This window comes from Leptopilina heterotoma, unplaced genomic scaffold, assembly GCF_015476425.1.
Source record: "Leptopilina heterotoma isolate Lh14 unplaced genomic scaffold, ASM1547642v1 Lhet_362, whole genome shotgun sequence".
Classification (NCBI taxonomy): Eukaryota; Metazoa; Arthropoda; class Insecta; order Hymenoptera; family Figitidae; genus Leptopilina; species Leptopilina heterotoma.
The window spans coordinates 837,734-862,445 of NW_025111043.1; the positions used below are offsets into that span (position 1 = coordinate 837,734).

Sequence of the window (24,712 nt, forward strand, 5' to 3'; positions counted from 1 at the left end):
TGTTGTGTCGTGAATAAAAAATGTGAACATGTTTATAAATAATCTTAAAAGTATGTTAAAAATCAAGAAAAAAATGTAACGATTAACAGAAAAATTGTCTTTTTTTACTAAAATTATTTTTTTTAAATTACTATTCAAATGATATTTATTGTTAGTAATACATTATTATTTATATGAAAATAATATAATTATTACAAATAATAACTTATTGTCATTAAATGTATATATACACACATACATGAATTAAAATAATAACAATAATATTTATTATTATTATTAATAATTCATATATTCACATTATATTGAATAAACGTGAGAAACGAGTAAATTTGGGAACAGTGGAAGCAGTCTTGTTTCAGTCCTGCATTAGGCGTCCGCAGCATTGATTGAGCATTGGTGCCAATGCTGAATCAAGGCTCGCGCTGCAGTCTGGAATCGGTGTTACATTAAAGCTTCGATCATTCCTGCTCTCGCTGATTCACTCATGCTCAATCAATGTTGACCAATGCTCGGACAATCTTTATAAAGCCTGAACTCGGCGTCACTTCGCGCCTGGGAAGTTAACTATTTGTTAATTAATATGTTTATAACAATTAAAATAAGTTATTTTTTAAACAAGAAACAAGGACATATATTCTTTAAATTAACCTGAATAAAAAAGTAAACGTGAGAAATTTTTTTTATTAAACATGAGTCAAAGTTAACTATTTTTTAATTAACATTGTTTATAACAATTTAAATAAATTATTTTATGTTTTAAATTGTCTGGTGGTCATTTTGGATTAATTGGAACTGATTTAGGGTATGTGCAGTAGGGTGTCCGTTATTTCCCAAGTTAGCTATTTTCATTGGGGTATCGTCAAAATCGTTTCTTTTTGACCTAAAATCAATTCTAGAAACTAGAAAAAATTTTTACAATGCCGTTTAACCCTGCCTAAATAACAATACTTTTCCCATTTAATTAACATGGGATTTTTGCACTTTTTAGAAAATAATTTTTATTTTGTTTATAATACTCTTTGACTAACCAACAATGCTTGATTTTGCTTCTATTATGATTCCTTTAGATAGAGAAATTTTCATATTATCGCGAAAAATTTATTACACAAGTTTTAAAAAGGTCAATTTCATTTTTATTGATTTTTCTGATTATTTTGCTAAATCTACTTATTAAATAACACAGCCACACAAAAAAAAAGTTCTGATCTGGGGGTCTCACTATGTAGACTTTATGGTTTTTGGGTCTCTGAATCCGAATCCGAGGTCCATTTAACCCCATCAGATCAGGATTTTGACATAACCTCAAAAAACCAATATGGCGGACACATTTTTAAAAAGTTTATCGGATTCGCTTGAAATTCGTTACTCGGGGGTTTTTGGGGTCGCTGATTACGAATTTGAAGTCTGATTTCAAAAATTCAAAATGGCGGATCAAATATGGCGGACACGTTTTTGAAAAATTTATCGGATTCGCTTGAAATTCGTTACTCTGGGGTTTTTGGGGTCGCTGATTACGAATCTGATGTCGGTTTTTCAAAATTCAAAATGGCGGATCCAATATGGCTGACACAGACATATTGGATCCGCCATTTTGAATTTTTGAAATCTGACTTCAAATTCGTAATCAGCGACCCCAAAAACCCCCGAGTAACGAATTTCAAGCGAATCCAATGAACTTTTCAAAAATGTGTCCGCCATATTGGTTTTTTGAGGTTATGTCAAAATCCTGATCTGATGAGGTTAAATGGACCTCGGATTCGGATTCAGCGACCCAAAAAACATAAAGTCTACATAGTGAGACCCCCAGATCAGAACTTTTTTTTTTGTGTGGCTGTGTAATTTTTATTCGGTATTTCATTGAAAGTTTCTTGTTTTATGCATCAAATTGGACCATAACAATAATTTCAATTCATAAACTATCCAAGAATCACACAGTAGACTAAATCCATTTCAAATCAGGCACGTCGACTAACTTCATGTTATAAAAAAAAATTGTTTTGCTTGTCATTTTTTTCTTTTGAGTATAATTTAATTTTCTTTCTTGGGTCTTGTAGATGGTCTTGTCCTCTTCACAATCCAGTTTGAAATTTGAAAATATTTAAAATGATAAAAATAGTGGATGATTTTCTGAAAATAAATAAGATCAATTTTCTCGAAAACACCACTTTTTTGTTATCAAATTTTTACTACAAATTCTTAAAATAATTATGAACATTTACTATGAATTTCAAGCGGGCTAAACCATTCTGGCAATCAGGAGAATTTTTTTTTTTAAATTTATTTTTACAAATTTTTAAATTGTTAACTTGCATTTTTAAAAACAAATGAATCCTTGTAACATTGTTGACGTGAACGTTAACAATTTGAAAATTTGTAATAATAAATTTTTCAAAAAAAAATTCTCCTGATTGCCAGAATGGTTTAGCCCGCTTGAAATTCATAGAAAATGTTCATAATTATTTTAAGAATTTGTAGTAAAAATTTGATAACAAAAAAAGGTGGTGTTTTTGAGAAAATTGATCTTATTTATTTTCAGAAAATCATCCCCTATTTTTATCATTTTAACCCTCCTGCGTACCCTGACGAGTATACTCGTCCAAACTAAGTTGTTACCAAATGCGCGAGGACGAGTATACTCGTCCAAATATTTTTTCTCATAACTTTTAAAAAAATTAACTTTAACCCATGAAACAAAGTGCAACTTACAGTGCAAGATTCATAGTTAATGATACATAGATAATAAAGTTTCCAATTAGAGTATTTGTTAATAAACAAAGTATTAAATATTTGTTATAAACAGTAGAGGATAGGTCACAAAATAAAAGTTGCAAATACATACTTCTCTTAAAAAAATTGTTTGAATTTAATAAAACTTGGTATCTCAAGGGTTTTTGAGGTTGCTGTTTAAGAATCTGAAGCCAGATTTAAAAAATCCAAAATGTCGGATCCAATATGGCGGATGAGTTTTTCAAAAATTCATCCAAATTTCTTGAAAATTTAATTCAGCGACCTCAAAAACCCCCGATTATAAATTTTCAAGAAATTTGGATGAATTTTTGAAAAACTCATCCGCCATATTGGATCCGCCATTTTGAATTTTTTAAATTTGACCTCAGATTCGTAATCAGCGACCCCAAAAACCCCTAGATACCAAGTTTCATTACAATCAAACAATTTTTTAAAAATTCATCCGCCATTTTGAATTTTTTAAATCTGACCTCAGATTCGTAATCAGAGACCCCAAAAACTCCTAGGTACCAAATTGTAGAAAAATCCAACAGTGTGAAAAATTTGTGCATTTGGAAACAATTTTATGGGTGAAAATACACTGAGAAAAATAAACATGACTGGGTGCTGTCCAGATAGGAATGGTTCCTGTCCAAAAAACAATTGAGTTTGGCAGCTGTCAGTGCTGTTTGGACATGAACGATTAATGTCCAGACATTACTGATTCCTTTATAGACAGGAATGGTTCGTGTCCAGAAAGCAAAGAGTACTGTCTAATTACAAAATTTTTTTGGACAGGAACCACTCCTGTCTAGACAGTACCCAGTCATGTTTATTTTTCTCAGTGTAGGTACACAGGAGGGTTAAATATTTTTAAATTTCAAACTGGATTGTGAAGAGGACAAGACCATCTACAAGACCCAAGAAAGAAAATTATATTGTACTCAAAAGAAAAAAAATGACAAGCAAAACAATTTTTTTTCTATAACATGAAGTTAGTCGACATGCCTGACTTGAAATGGATTTAGTCTACTGCAGTAGACATGTTAATTAAATGGGAAAAATATTGTTATTTACGCAGGGTTAAACGGCATCGTAACACTTTTTTCTAGTTTCTATAATTGTTTTTAGGTCAAAAAGAAACGATTTTGACGATACCCAAATGAAAATAGCTAACTTGGGAAATAACGGACACCCCAATGTGCAGTAACGGAATAAGAGAATAAACGTCTTTTTTAAAAAATTGTATTAATTTGTTAACTTTGTTTAAAAAAATAAATTATAAACAATTAAAAACTCAAAAATCGGCCTCGAGGAATGTCTTAAAAATTTATTCCTCTTTAATTTTATAAAAAGAAAACTTAAATCGGTTAAAAATTGTAGACAGTAGACTGTTTTGAACAGTAAATTGCAAATTTGAACCACTGTGGAGCGTTAGCGAGTGAGGTATATGTAGCTTAGGGTGGCCGTTAAAAACGGCATTTTGGAATTTTGTCTAAGGTAAAAGCACCAGTACTTGGACACTTTTAAGATAGAAGCAAATTTAGTAACGATTTTTAAAAAAATAGTATAGTTTTACTTGCCAAACTTTTTATATTTCGTTTGTATTATGATTAAAGAATTCAAATTAAAAAAATTAGTCTAAATTTTTACTTTAGTTAAATATAAATCTAGAAAATAACTAATTGCTTTTTTATCCTAATAGTTGGACATGCCTTTTTAGAGGATCCAGTTGGTCCAGTAGTTGGACACGATAAGGACTAATAGTTGGACATTATAAGAAAATACGCATGATATTTATTTACATACAATGTTTGCATTTGTATATTAGTTAATATTGTCAGCTTTTAAATTTGTAAGTTAGTCATTTTATGTTAATTAATTTATTATTTAATTAGATTAAAGCCTGTTCTACTGAAAAAGAACGACTGTAAATACGAGCGTTAATATGACTGTGAATACGACCCTAAATACGGGCCTCTGTAGGGTAGTGTAATTGAAACAGCAAATACAGCCGCATTTATGCCCGTATTTAGGGTCGTATTTGGGGAAATCTCACGAAATGGAGACAAATTGGGTTCTAAGATATATGTGCCACAAAAAGCTTCTATATTGCTAACCAACATTTTTATATATTTGCTAATACTATATCGCGACTATGAGATATAAAAAAATTCTTGTTAGTAAAAATTAAAGAAGTATGCACCTGATTTATTCATTAAAATTGTAGAAATTGAGAAATTCTTGACGTAACTCGCATAAAATCGAATTTTCATTGAGCGATAACTTTTTGAGCAATTTTTTTTAATGTTTGGGATTTTTTGTCATTTATCTACCCAGTGAGAAATTTCTCACCGGTCCAATATCGGTCCAATATTGGGAGCCAAGAGACCGATCATCGGTCCAATAAAGGCTCCCAATATTGGACCAATATGGGCTGATGCTTGGGATGTAACGGCATCGCCAATCATCGGTTGTCAATATTGGTCCAATATTGGCCGAATATTGGCAACCAAGAGAAAAAAAATTTTTTAAATAAATTTTTTTTAATTAAATAATAATAATAAAAAATTAATGTTTATAATTTTTGTTTAATATATTTATTTGTTTAATTATTTATTTTTAATAATTCATGTAAATAATAAATAATTTATTATTTATAAATTATAATTATTTAAAAATGCAGCAGCTATTAGAAAATAGCATTCTGCAAAAAAATTCTATCATTGAAAAATCAATGATAGGCGAGAGAAATCCGCGTCTTTAAATAGATTCGCAGATGATAGACAAGAGATATCCGCGTCATTAAACGGATTCGCAGATATACTCTGGTCTCGCGACGAATCTCTCGATACTTATATACACTGGAGTCGCCGTGTCAGTTGCGAGAACGGTTACAGCGTCCCTCTTTCGGCGGAGATAAGAATTGTCACGTAAACTGCTAAATCGCTTTACCGACCGCCTTATTATACCCGCAGTTTACGTGACAATTCTTATCTCCGCCGAAAGAGGGACGCTGTAACCGTTCTCGCAACTGACACGGCGACTTCAGTGTATATAAGTATCGAGAGATTCGTCCCGAGACCAGAGTATATCTGCGAATCCGTTTAATGACGCGGATATCTCTTGTCTATCATCTGCGAATCTATTTAAAGACGCGGATTTCTCTCGCCTATCATTGATTTTTCAATGATAGAATTTTTTTGCAGAATGCTATTTTCTAATAGCTGCTGCATTTTTAAATAATTATAATTTATAAATAATAAATTATTTATTATTTACATGAATTATTAAAAATAAATAATTAAACAAATAAATATATTAAACAAAAATTATAAACATTAATTTTTTATTATTATTATTTAATTAAAAAAAATTTATTTAAAAAAATTTTTTTCTCTTGGTTGCCAATATTCGGCCAATATTGGACCAATATTGACAACCGATGATTGGCGATGCCGTTTCATCCCAAGCATCAGCCCATATTGGTCCAATATTGGGAGTCAATCGGCGCCCAGCACGGCAACCAATATTGGACCGATATTGGACCGATTAAAGTCTATTGGCAATTTCTCACTGGGTATTGGTTGTGAAGGGTAGAAAAAGGTAAATTAGACAAGTGTGCCAATTATAATATTTGAGATAATGAGCTGTTTATAACTGTAATTGCATTTTCACCTTTTTTTGAAAATCATTAATTTTCTTATAATACTTGTTGAGCGATCATTATTTAAAATTCGCCCATATATTATTTATATTTTTAGGTATTCAGGAAAAGAATTATGGATGGTAGAACATTGTGCCACTTAAAACATCTACGAAATCGTTCTGCGAAAACGGGCAACGAGTGCGTAACTCGTCAAAAAATGGTTTTTTGACAAGCACAAGAAATCACATTTAAAAAAAATGTATTCACCTTCGTGTAATATCTTGGTTTAGTGTTAATAAATATGTGTGCAAAATGCTCACCCCTAAAAATAATATTTGTGTTTGATATTGAATAATTTTTGTACGAGATAATGTTACTTAGTTAATTATAGTGCCATTTTAGGAAAAAATATATTTGAACTATATCGCGTGTAGATTTTTGATAAATGTAAGTTTAGGTAGATAAAGAAAAATGTTTTTTGAAGGGTTGTAAAATATTATAAATTCTTGAAGATAAATACGTTTTACCTGCACTCATAACCATAAATATAAAAAAAATAGTTTAAATAAAGTAGCAATTAATAAATATTAATTACGCCGGTTAAAATATGCTTCTATTTGGTCGAAGAATAATAATTTATGGTAAAAAAAATGTGCCACTAGTTTGAAAAATAAATTTTTTTACAACAAAAAGTCTCCATTTACGGTCATATATGAATATCATTTAAAAAAAAAAATATAAATATACCCCCACAGCACCGAAACTTTCCTAAAAATTTAATAAATATTTACTTGCAATATTCGGCATATTTAACTGAAAAGTTTAGTAAAAATTGTTTTTTACACAACTTTTAATAAACATTGCAATTACATATTCCGAACATTGCAAGTGTATATTTAATAAATTTTTAGGTAAGTTTCGGTGCTGTAGGGGTATATATATAATGAAACATTAATTATTATTAATTTAACATATTAAATATAATATTGCAACTAAAATAAATATTATTTAAGGTAAGTATTGAAATACGATTTATTCTTAAATCTTTTGAAATTTTTTAAGTCTCAAAATGTAAAAAATTCAAAATGAAAAAAACAATTGAAAGATATAGTTGTGAATGAGGATAGTACAATTATTAAATATATATATATATATATATATATATATATAACAAACAAATATATAAATATCAATTTATTTTAATCACAAACACTTTAACACATATATACACATAGTACAATTATTTTTTAAAAATTGTCACTTTTGTTATGGGAGAAAAAAGACACTTGTACGCACAATTTAATTGTTTATAATTTCACATTATTAGGATATAATAGTCTTAAAAATAAAAATACAAAATAAAATTGACAAATGACGCGATTCACATGTAAGCACTGTTGTAAAAACGGTTGGGTCTACAGAGATGGGTAGTTACACGTAACTTGAAATATTAATAATAATTGTAATAATAATAATACTAACAGAATTTGTTTGCTTTTAAAATAGTGATTAACTTCTTAATTACATCTAATTTATAAATATACTATTATTATTTCTGTTATTATTATTATTATTATTACATTTATTATTAATATTTCAAGTTACGTGTAACTACCCATCTCTGTAGACCCAACCGTTTTTACAAAAGTGCTTACATGTGATTCGCGTCATTTGTCGATTTTATTTTGTATTTTTATTTTATGACTATTATATCCTATTAATGTGAAATTATAAACAATTAAATTGTGGGTACAAGTGTTTTTTCTCCCATAATAAACATGACAATTTTTAAAAAATAATTGTACTATATGTGTATATGTGTTAAAGTATTTGTGACTAAAATAAAGTGATATTAAATATTTGTTTGTTATGTATTTATTATATATATATATATATATATATTTAATAATTGTACTATCCTTATTTTCAACTATATCTTTTAATTAGTTTTTTCATTTTGAATTTTTTACATTTTGAGACTTAAAAAATTTCAAAAGATTTAATAGAATAAATTGTATTTCAATACTTACCTTAAATAATATTTATTTTAGTTGCAAGATTATATTTAATATGTTAAATTAATAATAATTATAATAATAATTAATGATGTTTCATTATATATACATATATACCCCCACAACACCGAAACTTTCCTAAAAATTTATTAAATATTTACTTGCAATGTTCGGAATATGTAATTGCAATATTTATTGAAAGCTGTGTAAAGTAAAATTTTCACTAAACTTTTCAGTTAAATATGCCGAATATTGCAAATAAATATTTAATAAATTTTTAGGAAAGTTTCGGTGCTGTGGGGGTATATACACGGAGAGAAATGTGTTACGAATAATGCTAGAGACATGCTGATTCGCTTTTTGCATAGACGTATGTACCTAATTTTGCAAGGGCCGGTGCTAACTTCGCACAGCTTTGTGCCCACTTGTGCCACAGTTGCTCAAATCCATGAAAAATCAGCATGGATTTCTTGCAACTTACGCATGGTAGTGTGTATGCGCTTTTAGTACGGCCTGCTCATGCGCTAAGAGCAACAGATTTCTCTCCGTGTATATATGTTACCGGTAAAACCCGAAGACCAGGCAATTCGCGAAATGCCTAGGAAATTCCGAAATTCCTATGAATCGCCAGGAAATTCGGATAATTCCTGAAAATGATAGGCATTTCGCGAAATGACGAAACCGATTTAGGCCAATTGAAAATTTGATAATAATAAGCCGTGAATTAATGTAAACAAACACTTTACACAGTATATATCTAGAAATAAGTAATCAAATATGAATCAATAAGTATCTAACGCTTTGTAGTAATTAAACAGTTATATTCACAAGTAACACTAGGGAACCGACAGACGCCGATTTTTCTGAAAATTTGCATACAAGTAGTTCCTTGGAAAATATTTGACACGTGTTTTTTTATATCGGCCCAATTTTGGTTTGAAGGGTAGAAAACACCCTTTTCAAATTTAAGGGATGAAAACAGTAACTCGGAGAAAACTCATTAGATTTTGATGAAATTTGTTACTCGGGGGTTTTTGGGGTCGCTGATGATGAATATGAAGTCTGTTTTTATAAATTCATAATGGCCGATCCAATATGGCAGATTAACCCCTTCCGTGTGGAGCTGAAATTTTATAAACTGGGCCAAAAATGTGTAAGACCTTTTCATCAATTAAATCACTTGAAACTTGTTACACGGGGGTTTTTGAGGTCGCTGATTACGAATCTAAAGTCGAATGATAAATATTAAATACACAATTATCATACAAATTTCGTAAATTTTTTTGATTTTCCAATTTGCCTTAATTACCTTCGGCACTTCGCGAAATGCCTAGGATATTCGAGAAATGCCTATGAATCACCAGGAATTTCGGATAATTCCTATAAACTAAGGCAATTCTCGAATTGCCTAGGCATTTCGCGAATTGCCTGGTCTTCGGGTTTTGCCGGTAACATATATATATATATTTTAAAAAAATGGTATTCATATATGACCGTAAATACGGGCATAAATACGGCTGTATTTGCTGTTTCAATTACACTACCCTACAGAGGCCCGTATTTAGGGTCGTATTCACAGTCATATTTACGCTCGTATTTACAGTCGTTCTTTTTCAGTAGGGTTAAGTTTTTGTCCAACTACTGGTGCTGCTGGTTTTTGAGGTTATGAAGCAGAAGGTAAACTTGGACACTCATTTTGAGTAGTTCGAGACTTATAATTTTTTTTTGATAAATTTTGAGCTTAGAAATTAAAAAATTGAATTATAACCAACAGAGATCCAAAAGCTAATATTAAAAAACGAAATATATTATTTTTTCATTTACATTGAAAGCAGTTTTAATTCTTTTTGTTACTGTCCATCTATTGGTTCCATTTTTTGCAATGTCCAGGTACTGGTGCTTTTACCTTATTTCCGGGTCTCATTTTGTCACAAATTGAAAAAAATTAGATATGTTTTTTAAAATTTTTTTTTAAATCAATATTTAGTAGTGCCTGTGGCTATTGAAATTTTCTATGTATTTTGCATGGGAAAAAAACTTTTTTTCGTAGATTTCCTGTAAAATCGTTGAAAATTAATATTTTTTGACCGCACTGCTCTGTTTCCTAAGTAGCACGTAATATTGGGAACATCCCAGCAATATGCCACAACATTGAGGCAATATTGGTAATTTTAAGGCAATGTTCCCAATATCGCTGTAATATTACGTGCTACTGGGGTTCTCTTCATAAATGTTCAAAGAATAATATACAATGTTTAACATATGAAATTTGTTAAGTTAACTATTTTTTACAAGACCCAAAAGTTGACTAAAAAAAACCAAAATAGGTTATTATTGTCAAAAAATATTAATTCTAAAAAAACGAGAAATTTAAACTGCTAATCATGGTTTCTACTATTTTTAAGGTCGCTGATTACAAAACTGAAGTCATATTTCAAAAATTAAAAATGGCGGATCCAATATATCAACCATGAAAATTTTAAAATTAATCAACTTCTAGGAAACTTCTTATCAAGGGGTTTTGGGGGTCTCTGATTACAAATCTGAAGTCAGATTTAAAAAATTCAAGGTACCGGATCCAATAAGACGGGCATAATGTCTAAAAAATTAATAATTTTTTATGAAACTTAATTCTTATCTTATCCCATTAGCCAACAAAATTTTTGTGAAAGTTGTATCTAAATTTAAGTTAATTAGAAATAACTATTTTGATAACAAAAAATCGACCTCTGATTCAAATAGTAATAGGGTAATGTCACATTGAGTGGACCGCCACTTTGAGTGGACCACCTGAGTTTTTAAGTTATCTGACAGCGGAAACGTGAAATAAATAAAACGAATAGCAGCACCGCACCTAGAAACCGTAAGAATTTATGTTCCGCGATAATCATATACGTTATTGTTTGATGTAACGCATTTTTAAGAACACAAACAAAAAAAGAAGTCGCTCTTACAATGAGTAAAGTGATTCGGAAGTGTAAAAGTAGTGTAAAATTTAAGTTTTAAAAGGTAACTTATTTTTTTCCTACTACTTTGGACATTGAAATTGATTGTCTTAGTTTAATTAAGTGATAATTTTTATTAAAAAAAAAATTGTGGTGGCTGCCATAAAAAGTTGCATGTCACCATGAGTGGACCACTGTTTATAACCATAAGTGAACTGCCTGTTTTTTATATTTTTAATGTCAGTTTACCATTTTTATGGAAATAAATTGGTTTAAAACTGTTTTATGTTGTTTATTAATTTTTTTGTGATTTTGATGTGATATGTGCCAAAATTATTGAAAATGGTTTCACTTGTAAACATTGCAATGCAAACATGGTCTGAAGCTGCATAAACATAAATTTTGTTTCAATATATCAGAAATATTAAATACATTAAAGAATTTAGAATAACTTTTACAATTTTTTAAGAGTGGTCCACTCAAGGTTACACTTTTTTTATTCCTTAAAAATGAGCTATTTTTTTAAAGTCAATTGTTTTTCCCAAATAAAAAAAATCAAAGCTATTATGGTATAAACACTTATCAAGGGATCTATACTAAAGCTTGGAATAGAAACCTCCGATTAATTTGCTGTCATAAAGAATTTTTTAGAAAAAAAGCTTAGGCGGTCCACTCAAGGTGACATTACCTTATTTCTAATAATTCGATTAGTTAAAGTGAATTATAATAAAGCATACTTTTATGTACCATTTTTCCTAAGTGTAACAGCACATCTAATTTTCTAACTTTTACTATGTAGAAAGTGTTACAAAGGAGGATGGAGTCAAAATATATATAAAATCGTATCATATAATTTGTGAATGAACCTTATCTAGCTAATAATAAATAATAACCTTCTAATTTCTGATTAGCAGCGAGGTCCTGTTTAAATTTTTAACTTTACACACTAAAAAAAAAGTTTTACTTTCAGCCTATTTTTGAGGCTGAATTTAAGATGTAAACGGAGTCAGCCCCGTTAAACAAGGACAGACTTATGTGAAATACATGGGCTGAATTTAAGGTGTAAACGGAGTCAGACTTTTTTTTTCCTGTGTATATTTGTAACTAGGGACCCCAAAAACACCTTGATACAGGGGCGGATCCAGACAAGGTTCTTGGGGGGGGGGCATCTGCTAGACGCTAGCTTGATGACCTATTATGAATGAAATTTTTATTTAAAAAATTCCAGGAAGTTTGAATTCTCGGGGGGGCCATGCCACTGTGGCCCCCCTGGATCCGCGCCTGCCTTGATCCGAAGTTTCATGAAAATTAATTAATTTTAAAATTTGCATGGCCGCCATATTAGATCCGCCATTTTGAATTTTTGAAATCTGATTTCAAATTTGTAATCAGGGACCCCCAAAACCCCCTGATACGAAGTTTCCTAGAAATTGATTAATTTTAAAATTTTCATGGCCGCCATATTGGATCCGACATTTTAAATTTCCGAAATATGACTTCAGTTTTGTAATCAGCGACCTCAAAAACAATAGAAACCATGATTAGCAGTTTAAATTTCTCGTTTTTTAGAATTAATATTTTTTGCCAATAATAATGTATTTTGATTTTTTTGGTCAACTTTTGGGTCCTGTAAAAAATAGTTAACTTAACAAATTTCATGTTTTAAAAATTGTATATTATTCTTTGAACATTTATGAAGAGAAACAGAGTAGTCCAGTCAAAAAATATTAATTTTCAACGATTTTACAGGAAATCTACGAAAAAAAGTTTTTTTTCCATGCAAAATACATGGAAAATTTTAATAACCTACAGGCACCACTAAATACACAGGTCCACAAAAAAAATTCGTTGAAAGGTTCCTTCGACCAAACCTGGTGTATTATATGTTTTTGGGGTCGCTGAAAACGAATCTGAAGTCCGTTTTGCTCCATCACGTCAGGATTTTTCCTAACCTCAAAATACATATCAGATTTTACGTGACAAATAAAATTCTATAAATATTAACAGATTTACCTCAATCTCGGTATAAAGGCTTTATTGGGGTTGCTGATTACGAACTTAGAGGCAGATTATCAAAATACAAAATGGCTGATCAAATATGGCGGTCGGTTTTTTAAAAAATTCATGAATTTTAACAAAACTTGGTATCAAGGGGTTTTTGGGGCCGCCAATTACGAATTTTAAGTCAGATTTTCGAAATAAAAATGAAAGATTTAATATAGCTGTTGGATTTATGAAAATTTCTTGAATTTTTACAGAACTTAGTATCTGTGAGTTTTTGGACTCTGACATTTAACGGAATTACTCAGTTCCCCGACGTTACAACTTGAAGTAGCCCTAGATACAGACCCACAAAAGAATTCCTGCTCAGTGACCTTAAAAACACCTACAGTACCGCTCAATAACTTTTGCCCACCCTACAGCGATTGAGAGCTGTACAAAAAGTTTTGTATTTTATTTATTATTAAAGATAAAAAGCTCAAAAAGGTCTCTTTTTAAAGCTCTTTTCCTGAGCTTTAACAGTGTATAAAATAAAAATTAAAAAAATTAATTTGTTAGTGTTTAAAAAATGTTATTGCAACATAAAATTTTTCGTTTTTTTTTGTTTTTTTTAAAGTGATACAGTTTGTTAGGAAATGGTCGCATTTTAATCCCACATATATTTTCTGAAAGCTAGTTTTATCACCTTTAAAATGCATTTTTGAAAAATTTTATACGATAATTTTTAAGAAAAATATGATTTTTTGTTTAAAAAAATAGCCATTTTTTTCAATTGTTGATAACTCAAAAACGGTTACTTTAGGAAAAAATTTTTAAGAACATAAATTATTCCTTTTTATGTGCAGAATTAGAAAAAAAATATTAAAAATTTTTTATATTTTTTAGTTTTAATTGTAGAAACTCGCTTTTTACACTCATTACAACAAGCAAGAAAATTTTTCATCGTATTTATTTAATTTTTTTCAATAATTTTAACTCACCAATCATTTAAATAACTTTTGTTATAATACTTATTTATTATATTATTATATTTTAAAAATTTATTAACATTGTAATCGACAGTACGTCTCGAGATGTTAATTAATTTTGAAATCTGTCGATTACTTTTTCCATCTTTGTGATGCGTTATTATTGCTATGCGCTCATCAGTAGTTAAATTTCGAGATTTCATTTTGCTGATTAATCAGAACATATAATGTTAATAAATTTAAATAATAAATTTCGCGTATTTTCAAATATATAGAGAAAGACTTCCGATATTTATGACAATTGTCACAAGACTGACATTATGATGACAATCGTCGAAGTAATTAAGAACCTTTAATCCGTTTACAAACAATATAATAAATAAGTATTATATCAAAAGTTATTTAAATGATTGGTGAGTTAAAATTATTGAGAAAAATTAATTAAATACGATGAAAAATTTTCTTGCTTGTTGTAATGAGTGTAAAAAGCGAGTTTCTACAATTAAAACTAAAAAATATAAAAATGAAAAAAAAAATTTTTTTTTGAAAAAAGTCAAAAAAATTTTTTTGAAAAAAAAATTTTTCATATTTTTTTTTAATTCTGCACATAAAAAGAAACAATTTATGTTCTTAAAAATTTTTTTCCTAAAGTAACCGTTTTTGAGTTATCAGCAATTGAAAAAAATGGCTATTTTTTTAAACAAAAAATCATATTTTTCTTAAAAATTATCGTATAAAATTTTTCAAAAATGCATTTTAAAGGTGATAAAACTAGCTTTCAGAAAATATATGTGGGATTAAAATGCGACCATTTCCTAACAAACTGTATCACTTTAAAAAAAACAAAAAAAAACGAAAAATTTTATGTTGCAATAACATTTTTTAAACATTAACAAATTAATTTTTTTAATTTTTATTTTATACAGTGTTAAAGCTCAGGAAAAGAGCTTTAAAAAGAGACCTTTTTGAACTTTTTATCTTTAATAATAAACAAAATACAAAACTTTTTGTACAGCTCTCAATCGCTGTAGGGTGGGCAAAAGTTATTGAGCGGCACTGTAGATACCAAGTTCTGTAAAGATTCAAGAAATTTTTATAAATCCGACCGCCATATTAGATCCTTCATTTGTATTTCAAAAATCTGACTTTAAAATCGTAATTAGCGGCCCCAAAAACCCCTTGATACTAAGTTTTGTTAAAATTCATGTATTTTTTAAAAATCCGACCGCCATATTTGATCCGCCATTTTGTATTTTGATAATCTGCCTCTAAGTTCGTAATCAGCAACCCCAATAAAGCCTTAATACCGAGATTGAGGTAAATCTATTAATATTTATAGAATTTTATTTGTCACGTAAAATCTGATATGTATTTTGAGGTTAGGAAAAATCCTGACGTGATGGAGCAAAACGAATTTCAGATTCGTTTTCAGCGACCCCAAAAACATATAATACACCAGGTTTGGTCAAAGAAACCTTTCAACTAATTTTTTTTGTGGTCCTGTGATATTAATTTTAAAAAAAATAAAAAAAGGGGTCTAATTTTTTTCAATTTGTTACAAAATGAGACTCGGAAATGGACAAAATTCCAAAATGTCGTTTTTAACGGTCATCCTAATGTAGCTAGTAGATAATTAATTTCGAAATTTATTTTTCATTAAATTGTCAATAAAATAGATTTTATTGACTACGCTTATTGTAACGTAATGATAATTTATTGTAGCGTTTGATTCGAAATAATTGATTTTTCTTTTTGAAAGTAATGAAATCTAATAAATAAAGAAAAGTGCGAGTTCTGTTTGCATTTTCGTAATTAAGGATTAAAAGAAACATTTTTTTTCTTTTCTGTTTGCTTTTATTTTGCTATTTACAATGTAAGGGTGTAGAGTAAATTGTCATTGCCCCTGAATGGGACAAATACATAAAGACCCTTCTGTGCACTCTTCAGCGGCAGTAGTTTTTAAGCCGTCTAAACTTCAAATGAACTATATTCTTCATCTATTCGACTGGTTCTATTAATATTTACGCAATGTATAATCAAAAATCACTGAATTATTTCATTTACATCCTTTTCTTATCCATAGAACAAATATAAATCCCTACTTACCATAATCTCTTTTGCAGTATTTGTTGAGATTCAGTCTTTTTGTGCTGGTTCTGCATTTTCCACATTGATCTGAAAAATAAATATTACGAATTATTAGATTTTATTCAAATTGTTACTTTTGAATTTCACTAATATTGTAAATATCAAGAAAAATAACAAGTTTGAAAAATGTGAAAAATAGGAACAAAAGTAGCAGATTGTTGAAATTTTTTTTATTGCAACATTTAGCAAAAATCTTTATAAATAAGATCAGACTTTTGTCTGTACATTGCATAGAAATGGAAAATTCATATTTAGTTTTTATATTCAAGTAGTAAGAATTCCAAAAATGCCAATAAAAAAAATTATGTATGTATGTATGTATGTATGTATGTGTGTATGTATATGTATGTATGTCTGTCCGCGATATTTTGTCCGGGATAAACACAAAGACTACTTGACCGATTAAAACAAAACTTTACAGTCTCTTAGGTATTGGTCTAACTTAAATTTCTAGCCATATCCGATTGAAAAATATTAAGCTGAACGAAAGTCATAGCTTTTTTCACAAATTTCAAAAAATTGAAAAAATGCAAATTTTTTTAATTTTTGTCAAATTGATGTGACACTTTTTGTAGCTACTTTTTAATATAAATACAACTAATTTTCACTATAAAAATTAAATATAAATAATAAATCCAAATTTTAAAGCCAAAATCATATTTTTGATTTTCGACCAAATTTTTAATTAGTTTTTTTTCAATATTGTTTAATTTTTTATGAAGTTGGTATTGATATCGGTTGATGTTTTAAAACTTTAAATTACATTCAATACATTTATTTTATTAACAAGTTTAGAGTCATGAATTTGATGTCTATTACAAATTTTTTAAAATCAATTAACGTGAGTTTGCAAATAATTTGTGTATTGTTATTTTAATCTTTTAAGTTTGGAAATTTCATAGCATGTATTTTCATATTTCATTTAACGTAGAAAATAAAATATATGTATATGTTCAATATAAAGGGTACAGTAAAAGCATCAATAAAACTGAAATTTAACTTCAGCGGGTACGGTAACATATAAAGTCCTTAAAACGCCATTAGGTCAAATTGGGATTTATGAATCAAAATTTTCTTATTTTTGAATTCTAGAAATGTTTTAAAAATGACTATAAAAATAAATAACAAATTCCTAGTTATTAATTAAAATTTTGCTTTTTGAATTTTAGAAATCTTTGGGGTATGTTGTTGCTTTCCAACATTATATCCGGGCATTAAGCACAAAAGGGTAAAATGTAAAATCCCATGTGGAAATTTTCAATAGGGATATGGAAAAATTATACCTACTTGAAAAATAAAAATAGATTTTACATGGAATTTTTTCTTAAATAAATATAGGCTTTTTGGGTTTATTTAAGGTATAGTTATCACTCAAAATCGTGTCGCAATTTACCATACGGTTTTACATGGGAATCCAAATGGTTTCTTTTATGAAAATGGATCCCATGTAGATTCCCATGTAGGAGTCGAAAACGTGTTATAGTTTCTACCAATACATTTAACAAAGTGTCTATCAACCGCGAAAGAAAACCGAGAAATAGCCGGAAATTTAATTCGACCAGGAAAAATCGGGGATTTTTTGCCAAACCGGGAATTTTCTTATCTAATTAAAAAATGTTTTATTATATTAATTCGTTTTTAAAAAATTGCTTTTTGCTTTAATTTTTATTGATGTAATATTTTTATTTGGCAAAATTTAAGCCCTACATTCAGCCTACAATATAGGTCTTATTTTAGATTTTAGCAGTCGTAACGTAGGGTCTACTTGCGATACAATTAGTTCGAATTAGACTCTACATAACTCCAAAAGCTGGTGAAAAATTAGGATTAATTTTTAATACATTAATTGAAATATTACAAACGCATAAAGTACTACAGTACTACAGTGTGAACTTTGACTGTTCTATACATGTGCTCAAGCTAAACTAAATCGAAGAGAACATCGCTTACTCACTATAGAAAAATATCAGTCTCGCCAACAACCAAAGGAAAAGTAAGTTCTCATAATAAAGAACCAAATTCAAAATACATGAATGACTTTTAACACTCTCCTGCAATTCTGTATTTATATTTAATCATAGAACTAATTAGTCACAAAATTGTTTCAATTTAAATCTCCTCTAGCTTCATCAATTTTCTGAAAAACTTAAATTTCGTTGTTCCAAGAGGCTTCGTTAAAATATCGGCTTGTTGTGAGTCTGAACTTACATATTTCAAAACAATTTTCTTATCTTTCACGCAGTCTCTAACGAAGTAATGTTTTACATCAATATGTTTTGTTCTTTTTGTTTCGAGGGTTGATGCCATTTTAATACATGATTGATTGTCTTCGTAAATCGTTATTGCACGGAGAGAAAAATCAAGCGTTTTTAGTATGGACAGTTAACCTTATTTAGTAAAAGAATGCACATGCGCAATAGGCGTAAAATTTCTGCTGTATTTGTATCAATTTCTACGTTATCAGCATAAAAGTTCTACCTTTAAACGCATGGGACGTCAGTATACTACGATTGCAAGAGATCCATGCTATTTTAGTATATGTTTCATGCAACTGAGGTATAAGGACACGCCTCTTAAGCAGGGCATTCATACAAAATTACCATAGGAAGTCTCCATACTAAAAACGCTTGATTTTTCTCTCCGTGTGGGTAAATATTAACTTTAAGCACTTCTTCTAACATTTGAGCCAAAAACAAATTTTCTGTAACGCAAGTTGACAGCGCAACGTATTCAGATTCAGCACTTGAGAGGGTTACAATATTTTGTTTTTTTGATTTCCAGCAGACAATGTTATCATTTAATTTAATTAAAAATCCTGTAATACTTTTTCTGTCCTGTGGATCGTTGGCAAAATCTGAGTCTACAAATGAAACTAATTTTAAATTATCGTTAGTACTTTTCGTAAATCTTAAACCGTAATTTTCTGTTTGTTTTAAATATCTTAGAATACCTTTTAGATAATTCCAATGAGTTTCGGTAAAATTACTTTGATATTGACTAAAATATGAGATACAGAAACTCAGATCTGGCCTACTCCCCAACATGATGTACATCAAGCAGCCAACTAATTCCTTATATGGTAACCTTGAGTTTTTAGTTTCAGTAACATTATTCAAAAGAATTTGTATTTTTGGCTGCAAGGGCACATCTGATGTTTTACAATTATCCATGTTAAATCTATTTAAAACCTTCTTAATTAAACCCTTTTGGCTAATAAGGACTTCATCTTTAATTTTTTTTATTTCTAAACCTAAAAATGTCAAGTTTTGATTAGTGAATTCTTTAATTTTAAATCTTTCTATCAATTTTCTTTTAATGCAATCTAAATCATGTTTGTCCTTTGAAAACAGTATCAAATCATCGACATACACTAACAAATACGTTCCGTCCTTGAAATACAAGCATGGATCTTTTATGGAACGTTGAAGTCCCAGACTGATTAAGAAAATATGAAAAAGCGAGTTCCAGCATTTTGCAGCCAGCTTTAACCCATAAAGAGATTTATTAAGTTTACATACTAAAACTTTTTTTATATTTCCAATACCTTCCGGTGGCAGCATGTAAACTGGTGACTACAATATTCCATACAAGAACGCTGATTTTATGTCTAACTGTTGAACAAAAAAATCATTCTGTACATACAGAGACAATAGAATACGAATTGTACACATACGAGCTACGGGTGCGTATATGTCATTATTTAGTACATTCTGTCGAAAACCACGTGTCACTAACCTGGCCTTTTTCACTATAACACTATTAATTTCTTTTTCTTTGAAAACCCACTTTGAATCTAACACATCAACATTCTCTGGTGGTTCCGTTAATGTCCATGTATTGTTTTCCTTCAGTGATAATAATTCGTTGTCGATCGCTTCCTTCCAATTTTTATTTTTTATCGCTTCACTGTAACTTTGAGGCACTTCACTTGGTAAATTTCCTGCAGATAGAGCTGTTATCAAGTTGATGTCATCAAAGTCATCGAGATAGTAATCATTTAAGTATTTCGGTTTCATTTTTATTCTCTCGCTTCTTCTTACAGGTGTTTCTGTCGGATTTTCCTTTTCGATGTGTTTATTTCCACGATCTTCTGTTCTGTTTTCTTCCAGATCCTCTGTTTTCTTTTCGTCTATGTTCTTTTCTCGTTCGATCTCGTGTTCTATTACTATTGTTGTTTCGCTATTTCCTTTTTCATCGAAAATAATATTTCGAGCATGAATGACGTTTCTTTCGATCGGGTTCCAGAGTCTGTATCTATTATCTGAATATCCAATCATAATTAATTTTTGACTTCTGCAATCTAGTTTAGATGTTCTGTCCTCCTTCGGTAATTAATTGTAGGCCGTGCAGCCAAACAATTTTATTTTATTTTGGTTTGTAGCCGAACCAAATTTCTGCAGGTAACTTTTTATCTGGTAGTGTTGACGTTTCAGTTCGGTTCAGAAGGTATGCAGATACACGAATAGCTTCATCCCAAAATTCTTTGTTTAATTTCGAGTCGATTATGAGACATCTTGCTTTATCAAGAATGGTCCTGTTAAGTCTCTCACCTACTCCATTTTGTTCAGGTGTTCTTGGGACGGTGTATTCAATTTTTATTCCCTTCTTCTCGCAGAAAGTTTTGAACTTTCCGGAAGTGTATTCCCCACCGTTGTCGCAGCTCACTCTTTCAATCTTCGAATTGAACTTTGCTTCCACCTGACAAACAAACTCGTTAAATTTTTCGAAAACTTCACTTTTATTTCTGATTAGAAATACTACACAAAAGTGTTAGTAATGATCTATGAATGTGACAAAATACCTGTATTTATCATGCGTAGCAGGGGTAATGGGTCCGCACACATCAGTCGAAATTATCTCAAGTATCCTTGTTGCTTTCCTATCGTTTTCAAGTAGTCGAAAAGGTAATCTCGTTTGTTTTCCTCCAATACATGTTTCGCACAGTATCGGTGATGTATGTTTACTCGAGTGTCCCATTTTCCTGTGTAGAAGCATTTGTTGTTCTGCACTTGACAAATTTGCACTACCGGATAACACACATTTAAAGGTCACAAAATACAGATTTCCATTCCTTGTTCCTTTCAAGATGTCACGATTATGTTTCTTAATTTTCACTTCTTTATTTTTAAAAATCACTTCTATTCCTGCTTCTTCCAATTTTCTAACCGTTAACAAATTATGTGAAAGATCTTCACACACCCAGACATTTTTTATCGTTATTTTTCTGTCTGTGTCCGTCACTACACACAAGTCACCTTCTTTCAAAACAGTAATACTTTGTCCCTTTTTGGCTACACTGATTTTTTGGTTGATTTCCCGTTTATTCACAACTTCACTTTCGTATTCAGTTTTTACCAAATGATGTGTTGCTCCACTGTCAATAACAAATTTAACCTCTTTCAAGTTTATATTACAAATCATAGAATTTCCTGTTGAGATTTCTGTATCGTTTTCTATCAGAAAGCTTATTTCCTCATCTTCGTTTTCTTTCTGTTGCTTTTCAGTAGAGTGTGCTTGTCTGTTCCCTTGTTTGTATTTATTTTTCGGACAGTTTTTACGCATATGTCCCATCTCACCGCATAAATGACATCTATAAGGAAAATTACCCGAAGTCTTGTTTGGTTCCTGTGTTTTCTTATTGTTTGTTTTGTTTGTTTTTGACGAAGTCAAGGTTGACCTTCGTTTCATCTTGACAAAACATAACATCGATGGCAGTTGTTATTACTTGGAAACTTTCGGGCATAGCTGACAGCATCTGGCATATTAGTTCGTTATCTTTTATTTCCCCACCTGCTGCTTTTAATTCACAAACTATGTGGTCAAATTCAGTGAAAAATAAATTTAATGATGTGTTATCGTCGTATTTCAATTCACGAAGCTTCCGCTGTAGTTGGACTTGAGTTGAGATTCCTTTCTTTGTGTACGTATTTTCAAGAGTTTCCATGATTTCCTTTGCGGTTTTCTTTAATTTAATAATTTCCAACATATTGTCTGCCAGACACTAAACTATGATGTTCCTCGCTTTTATGTCATTTTTAGTGAATTGAGCTTGGGCTTGGGCTTCCGCTGGTGGATCATTTTCCAACACACTAAGTACCTGAGATTGTTCCAGTAACAATTTAACACGAAATTCCCAATTTGAGAAATTATTCCTATCAAACGGTTTGATTGTGTTAAACTGTATGTTGTTCGAGGCAGCCATTTTTCCGTTCAGTAATTTTCCTTTTATACACAATTTTACACTCGTAGATTCCGGATTTTACAAATGTAGCCTGGGCCCATAACCTGTAGTTTTGGAACCCAATTAAATGTAAAATAATTAAAGTATATATTAGAGATTAAACCAATATTTATTTGAACAAGGCAAAAAGAGTTTACAGTGTGAACTTTGACTGTTCTATACATGTGCTCAAGCTAAACTAAATCGAAGAGAACATCGCTTACTCACTATAGAAAAATAGCAGTCTCGCCAACAACCAAAGGAAAAGTAACTTCTTATTATAAAGAACCAAATTTAAAATACATGAATGACTTATAACAAAAAGTTGTTTTTCTTTTTTTTTTGTTGAAACTTCTTGCGGTATTCTGTCGTTATTGCCTTATTCCTTTCTCTGAATTTCTTCACAAAGACACATCATGTCTGCACAAATCTGAACCATATCACTATCCAATATTTTCTGGCAAACTTCCCGAGACAGCCATTTAAAAGTACCGTCTAGTCGAACGATATACATCTATCTACTTACTACATGCAGTTGGTGTCTATTTTCAGTTTCCCATTAATTAGAAGCAGTTACGCAGTCTTTAGGTTAATGATTTTAAGTTCGTATCCACCCTATAATTTTTCATTCAAATTTTCCCTTACTTACATCAACGATCAAATTTTGTATTTTACTTTCAATAAATCCGTATCTGATTAAAAATGAAATTAAGTGAAGCTTCATAAAAATTAATTAAAATTCTGAACGTTCGAATGAACTAATTTAATTTATTTAATTTACAAATTCAAATATTCGAATAATCGCATCACGTATTATAAACTGATTCATAAACTTTTATAGTTGTTAATTTATTTACGTTTTTAATTTGTGCTGCTGTCAGTAATTTTTGAAAATGTTTATAGTAAAAAAAAAAATATGTCTAATGACATATAGTAATAAAATATAAAAGTTCATATTTATATTATTACTATACTAATAATAATATATGTATAATAGTTATAAAGTAAAAAATGTAAATGAAATTTTTTTTATATTATTAAATTTCTTAAATTATATCTGTACATATGGTATAAAGTCTGTTATCTAGATTTTCTTATGTAATATATAATTGTGGTTGCTATTTTCCGCGTGAAAGCGATGCTTCAAGGAAGTTAGGAAAATTACCCTGTAAATGGAGCTAAAAATATTTTTTTTGGCACCAAACAACTTGTAGGCGTCTAGAGTAAACGCTAGTATATAAGATAAATATATTCGAACCAAGTTTAAATTTCTGTTTTAAAAACACACTGTTGTAAATACATTAATGTTCTTAAGAGCTTTAGCGTTAATTACGTCTCATGATTTTTCAAATTACTTACACGGTACTTCAATTAACTTTTTACTTTATTTTCAATTTTTATACGCACTCATTCGTTTCTCCAACGAAATACATAAATTTTCAAAAGAAAAATAATATTCTTTGTCTGTAATAATTTATTGAAAATGGAATTATTTTAGAATTTCTTCTACTGTAATATTTCAAATTTTGTTTGCAAATTTTTAACACAATAAACTACAAGGTATTAAAAAGCGTTGCAGATTAAATTAACACCAAAATAATTAACCCTCGGAGTACACATCTTTTTTTTCGAACACAAAGAACACTCAGGGTCTCTGTGACCCTGTTTACTTTTAAAAACTGTACTATTTAATAACTTCTCATTAGATCGTCATAAAAAAGTTGTTTTTAATAAATTTGTTAAACATTATTGAAGAAGAAGTTTGCAAACTTGAAAAGTTTCATTATAAACATTTTATTATAGAAAAAAATGCTGAATGAAAACAATTTTTCAGAAAAACGAAAAAATTATAATTTGTAAAAAATTGTAGTTCTTGTAGGGGAGAGCGGGGTTGAAAGTGCCGGGGTTAGGTTGTGCCGTTGCTTATATCTCGAAAACGAAAAAAGATTTTTAAAAAATTGAAATGAGAGATGTATTATTTTACGCCTGCGCACCTTTGGCAGTCATTTTAATTTCATTTACTACGCGAAATAAACAGT

General features: G+C 29.7%; 1 protein-coding gene across 1 annotated transcript in view; it reads right to left on the reverse strand.

Annotated features, from left to right (window-relative positions):
* Nucleotides 1–24,712, reverse strand: part of LOC122505678 (netrin-1-like) — a 746,647-nt gene that overhangs the window by 18,418 nt on the left and 703,517 nt on the right. The window contains exon 5 of the mRNA XM_043617458.1: nt 16,412–16,480. Coding sequence (XP_043473393.1) covers nt 16,412–16,480 — 69 coding nt within the window. The remainder of the gene's footprint in view (nt 1–16,411; nt 16,481–24,712) is intronic.